At 46.2% G+C, this 5,952-nt stretch overlaps 1 protein-coding gene across 1 annotated transcript; it reads left to right on the top strand.

The window, feature by feature from the left end:
• The first annotated feature begins 220 nt into the window (after nucleotides 1-220).
• Nucleotides 221-5,356, top strand: LOC110221117 (progonadoliberin-2). The gene is made up of 4 exons (XM_021005521.2): nucleotides 221-331; nucleotides 3,152-3,313; nucleotides 3,668-3,727; nucleotides 5,117-5,356. Exons 2-4 carry the CDS (start codon nucleotides 3,164-3,166, stop codon nucleotides 5,147-5,149), a joined length of 243 nt encoding a protein of 80 aa, XP_020861180.1. The 5' UTR covers nucleotides 221-331; nucleotides 3,152-3,163; the 3' UTR covers nucleotides 5,150-5,356.
• The last annotated feature ends 596 nt before the right edge of the window (nucleotides 5,357-5,952 follow it).

Raw genomic sequence — 5,952 nt, forward strand, 5'->3', positions numbered from 1 at the left:
GTTAGCCCAGATAGGGACCTTCCCAGCTCTGGCAATTTGTGACTAAGTTATCTGATCCCCATGACTTCTCATGTTCTCTACTTCATCCTTCTCCCCATCCCTTTCCATAGATGTATGTGTAAGGCCCTCCCCTCTCTAAAGTCTAGACCCAGACTAGACGGTCTGTCTGCCCTGCCCTGCCCTCTCCTCAGCCCAGCAACTAGAGGGGGAAGGGAGAGGGAGAAGGGAAATTGGGGTGGAGCCAGTCCTGGATAAATACTCCCAGTGGCCAGTCTTGGAGTCTGAGTCTGTGCTGCTATCACCAAAGCCAGGAGTCCGAGCCCACTCTCAGGTAAGTAAATCTGCTGCTTTCCTTTTCTTGCCCAGGTCCTTGGGTTCCTTCATTTTCCTATTCCTTCCTAAAGTTGGGAAGACTCAGCCCTGCCCCCACTCCCTTAGCTCTTCCCTCTTCTTTCAAAGTTTTGTTTCCCTCTACACCCTTCCCATTTACTCCAAGCTCTTTCTCCCCTTACCCTACAGAGCTCCTCCTGTTTCCTGTCCCTTCTCCCCTTGATCTAGAACTCCCCCTTCCTCCCTTTCCTCATCCAAGCTCTCCCCATGCCCCTTGTCCCAGACCTACCCCACCCTTTCTCCCTGATCCTCAAACGTCTCCTTTCCTTTGGACTCCTCCAGTCCCCCTCTCCCCTTGCTCCAAAGCTTTCCTTGTCCCCTCTCATTCCCCCCTGGGGGCATGTCCCCAAACATCCTCCCCTTCTCTCCACTGTTTCTGGTACCCGTCTCTTCTCTAGATTTCCATGCTTTGCCCTTTCTCTCCTTCACCAATTGGAGGAAAGTCGAATGAAAGGGAGGGGGAAGCAGTTTCTCCAGAAATAGGAAGATGCGGAGAAACTAGCACTTCCTCCCCTCTTAACTGTACGTTTCCCCTCTCTGCTACCTGCCCAGAAGAAATGGCTGAGCCACTGCTTTTTATCATGACTGCTTACCCTGATACATCACTTTACATGCTATCTTCAGGACTGGGGAACAGGGCTTTCTTTCCCGCCATTCCTGAGCCCATCTAACGGGGAGTAAATATTTTGACTGGTGGAAGGAACTCCCGGTCCTCCTGCTTCCAGAGCAAAAGACTTTGGGGTTGAGATCCTCAGCGTTAATATTCTCAGGTTTCAATTTCACTTTGTGACTTGAGAACCCGCATCATAGGATACAGCAGTCAAAAACACTAATGCAATCTTAGACTGAATTGAAAGCTCTGATGTACATTATAGCTGTACTCTGCCCTTGTCTGGCAGAAGGGAAAGGAACGGTTCAGTTCTGGGTTGTACTTTGAGGAAGACCACTGATAAATAAACCAGAGAACATTCAGAAAAGAGTGATGACTGGAGGCCATGGCATATAAAGCCTTGGGAAAGAGAAAACTTCGGGGAGAAATCATAACTTTCTTAATGTATTCAAAGAGCCCTTGTGTGGAAGGATTAGATTTGTTCAGCTTGGCCCCTGAGGGCAGAACAAGTTAAGGGAACTTGGAAATTAATGTGGGAGTGGGGAGGGACATGACAAACAAAGGATTGATATAAAGAAAAACTTTCTAAGAAATCAGAGCTCTTCAAAAGGAGAATGGGCTTCAATGGAGAGAGTTGACCCTCCTCCCTCCCTGGAGGTCAGTCAGACAGTCAACAAGCATCTAGTAAACATTTAGCAGATGCCAGGCACTGTACTAAGCCCTGGGGATCCAAAGAAAGTTAAAAAAAAAAAAAGACCCCCTTCACAAGATGAGATTAGAACTGACTTTTGATGGAAGAGGAAGAGGGAGGGTAACACATTGCAGGGAGCGGAGCAGCCAGTGCAAAGGGAAACGGCGGGTTGTGTTCAAGGACCAGCCCAGAGGCCAGCATCGCTGGAGCATAGATTGCTGGGAGGGGAGTAAAGTGTAAGAAGGTCGAAAAGGTTATGACTCTTTTTGATGTATTAGTCAGTTATGCTAGCTTTTCCTTCTTTTTCATTTTTTGTCTTTAAAAAATACTACTTGTTTTATGGAATGACTCCCTGGGCTGGGGAAGAAAGGGCAAAAAATACTTGAGAAAATTATGGCGATGTAAAAAAACATATCAATAAAAACTTTTTTTTAAAAGAATGGAAAGGTAGGAGGAGCCATGTTATGAAGAGCTTTAAATGCCAACAGAGGATTTTATATTTGATCCAGGAATTACTAAGGAGCCCCTGGAGCTCATTGAGCAGGAGCAGATGTGGTCAAACCTGTGCTTTAGGAAAAAAATCAATTTGGCTACTGATGGAAGGATGGATGGGAGACTTGGGCAGGAAGACCAACCAGAAAGCTAATTCAGTTTTCCTTCACTTACTCACAGATCCCCCACTCTTCAAGGAAGCCAGTACCTCCCTCCAACTTCCCTTCTAAAAGCAAGACGAGGCGAGCTTACTCCCTTCACCCCTGGAAGGGATTCTGTAAGATCACGTACCTGGAGCTAGAAGGGGTCTCCCAAGCTGTCCAGTCTGACTCCCCCATTTAAGGGATGATAGGAGGGAAATGAAGTAGTAATTTTAAAAATAGCTAACATTTATACACTGCCTACAATGTGCCAGGACTGTGCCAAGTGCTTTATGATTACATCATTTGATCCTCACAACCCTGGGAGGTAGGTGCTATTATCATCTTCATTTTACAGATGAGGAAACTAAGGCAACAGAGGTTACATGACTAGCCGCTGGTCACACAGCTAGTAACTATCTGAGGTGGGATTTGAACCCATGTCGTCCTGACTCTACGCCTGGTTCTATCCACTACTCTGTACTGTCTCTAGTTGTTTAGATTCCCCCAAAAAGTGGAGAAGGAAAATGACCTCTGGGACAGTAAGCAGAATTTAGAGTGAGGGGAGATAAAAAAGTGGGGTCCGAGCTGGCTTCCCTGGGGATGGAAGGCTGGCTAGAAGAAAGGGACATGCAAGTGCCCCTGTAGAGGGGTTATATTATTATGGTACTTCAAGGTTTGCAAATTGCTTTTGCCACAAAACCTGTGACATAGATAAAGAAGCATATCATTGTCCCCAACAACAACTTGAGCCCAGGTTCATTCAGTGCCAGGTTCTACAGTCTGCTGATGCAGGTCTGGTGATTCTCTTCTGCCCCTCTGTTCCAGCCTCCAGGCCACATGCATAACCTCTCTGCCATGTCTTGTCTACGGCCCCTCCTGCTCTTAGGACTGCTGGTTCTCTGGACCCAGATTTCTTATGCTCAACACTGGTCCCACGGCTGGTATCCTGGAGGGAAGAGGGCTTTAGATGAGATCCCAGGCCTAGAGGTAAGTGAAATATATGTCCTTCCCTCTTTCCTCATTCTCCCTGCTCCATTACTCTGTCTCCTCTGCCATGCAGCTCTCCAGGGTGCACAGAGCCACTCTTCACAAGTACAGGGTCTAGTGCTGGAGATGATGTTCAAAGGCTAGACACCTTGGCCCAAACCTCATCCACGGGAGCCTGGGCCCCTGAACCACCTTCATCTTCCTGGGGAGGCCAGAACTGTGGATATGGGCAGCCCTTCTCCCACCCCTTCTAGCTCTAAAACTTTGGAGGGGACCTAGGATCATCATTTCTCTCCCCCTCAACAAGAAAGGACAAAAGGCCTCATTCATCTCTGCTTTCCATTCTCTGCTCAGGCCTCTGAAGAAGGGAAGCTGTGGGATGGTGGTGAGAGGTCCCTGCTAAAGACACTGCTGGTGAGAGCAAGCCTGAGTCCTCCCAGCCCTACCCTGACCACCCCTGCTTTACCCTGGGCCCTTGGAGACAAAGGGAATAGACTCCTTCAGTCCTCTCCTACCGTCTTATCCATTCCTTACCCATCCCTCTTAACCTGTTTTTTCTAAGTGATTAAATGGATTCTCCCTTGCCCAGATGAGAGAAAGAGATCTCAGGCCAGCCAAGGAGGAACTGGGTTCACTTGTCACCTGTGTGACTTTGGGAAACTTGTTTGACTTCTCTGGGCCTCAGTTTCCAGATCTGTAAAAATAAGGAGGTTGGGCTGTCTAACATATGTCATCTCATTTGATCCTCTGGACACTTCTGTGAGGCGGGTGCTATTTTTAAAATACAATTTAATTCATTTTTCTTGTATTTTAAGTCTCCTCCACCTCGAACTAGAGAAGACCACGATTTGACATATATATATATAATACATGTATATATGCATGTGTGTATGTATACTACAGGAATATATATAGTGCATATATATGCATATGTGCATGTTTATACTTCTATTTTTTAGTTCTTTCTCTAGAGGTGAATGGCATCTTCTTTCATAGGTCCTTTGTAGTTGGTCTGAGTATTTATAATACTCAGAATAACTTCATTGTCCACATTTATATTCTGAACAGTATCGATGTTACTGTATACAACATTCTCTTGGTTCTGCTTATTTCATTCTTTATTATTTCATACAAGAATACCAGGTTTTTCTAAAATCAACTTGCTCATCACTTCTTATAGCACACTAGTATTCCATCACATTCATGTACCACAACTCATTTAGTCATTCCCCAATTAATAGGTAACCCCTCAATTTCCAAGTCTTAGCTAACTACAGAAAGAGCAGTTACAATTATTTTAGAACGTGTAGGTTCTTTTTCTTTTTTCCTGTGGGTGCTTTTGTTATTCCCATTTTACAGGTAAGGAAACTGAAGCTGAGAGTGGTTAAATTACTTACTCAGGGTCACGTTTCCTCCCCTAGATTGCCTATACCCATGACATCCCCTAAAGGTTATTATTTTATGTGTGAAAGTACTTTGAAAACAGTAAAGCCCTTTGCACATGGTAAAACACTTTAAGAACCAAAACCAGGCTTCATTTTTGCCACCATGTTTTCATTAGTCAAGAGACCTTCTGAGTAAGGAAACTCTCTACCCATGCAGATCTTCACCCACCCTTCTGCAATGGATCTCCTTAGAGGAAGCTTGCGGGCAGCCGAAGGGTGTGAAGTGCTCAGGGTCAAGCAGCTGAGAGGTGTCAGATACAGGGCTTGACCCCAGCCCACTTCTGAGGCTAGTTCTCTATCCACATAATGCACCAACACCCTGCTTTCATTAATATTCTGTTCCCTCCCTTTTCTGCAGGCTGACGTTCTGGCCCAGCAACAACAGAAGTGACCAGGCCCAACACCCTTCCCTCAGGGTGTCAGCAGACACCTTGTCCTCAGCTTCTGGGGGTTCTCAACGGCCTTTCCTTGTTTGTTATTCATGTCTGCCCTCTCTCCCCGTAGACCCCTGGAAAACAGGTGGTTTGCCAGGTCAAACTTTGTAGCCCCAGGGCATTGCTCGAAGTAGGTTATTAATAAATGTGTTCCGTTATCCATATTCTATACTGTCTCTGTTAAGCTGACTGTCACAACTACTTGCCCAGCCCCAAGCCTCCCATTTCCAGTTGCCTTTTAGAGATTTCATACTGGATGTCCTCTAGATGTGTTAAATTCAACATGTCCGGAATTGAATTCATCATCTTTCTCCCAAAACTCTCCTCTTTCCCTAATTTCCCTGTTACTGTTGAGGGTGCCACCATTGTCTCAGTCCCCCAGGCTCAAAACTTAGCTGTCATCCTCAGCTTCTCACTCTCTCACCCCCAGGCTCTGCCACACCTTCCCATACCCAATCAATGGTCAGGTCCTGTCATTTCTACCTTTGCAGTATTTCTCATATAAGGCCCCTTCTCTCCTCTGACACTGCCACCATCCTGGTGCAGGCCCTCATCTCCTCATGCCTGCACTATTGCCACAGCCTAGTCTTCCCGCCACAAGACTTTCCGAATTCCAATTAACTCCCAAAGTGGTATTCCTAAAGCAGAGGTCTGACCATGCCACCTCCCTACCTACTCCAGCAGTTCTCTATCACCTCCACGATCAAACAGCAAATTCTCTGATTGGCCCTTAAAGGCCTTCATAAATGGGTGCTTCCTA

This window comes from Phascolarctos cinereus, unplaced genomic scaffold (genome assembly GCF_003287225.1).
Source record: "Phascolarctos cinereus isolate Bilbo 61053 unplaced genomic scaffold, phaCin_HiC Scaffold_9;HRSCAF=440, whole genome shotgun sequence".
In the NCBI taxonomy this organism is placed as follows: domain Eukaryota; kingdom Metazoa; phylum Chordata; class Mammalia; order Diprotodontia; family Phascolarctidae; genus Phascolarctos; species Phascolarctos cinereus.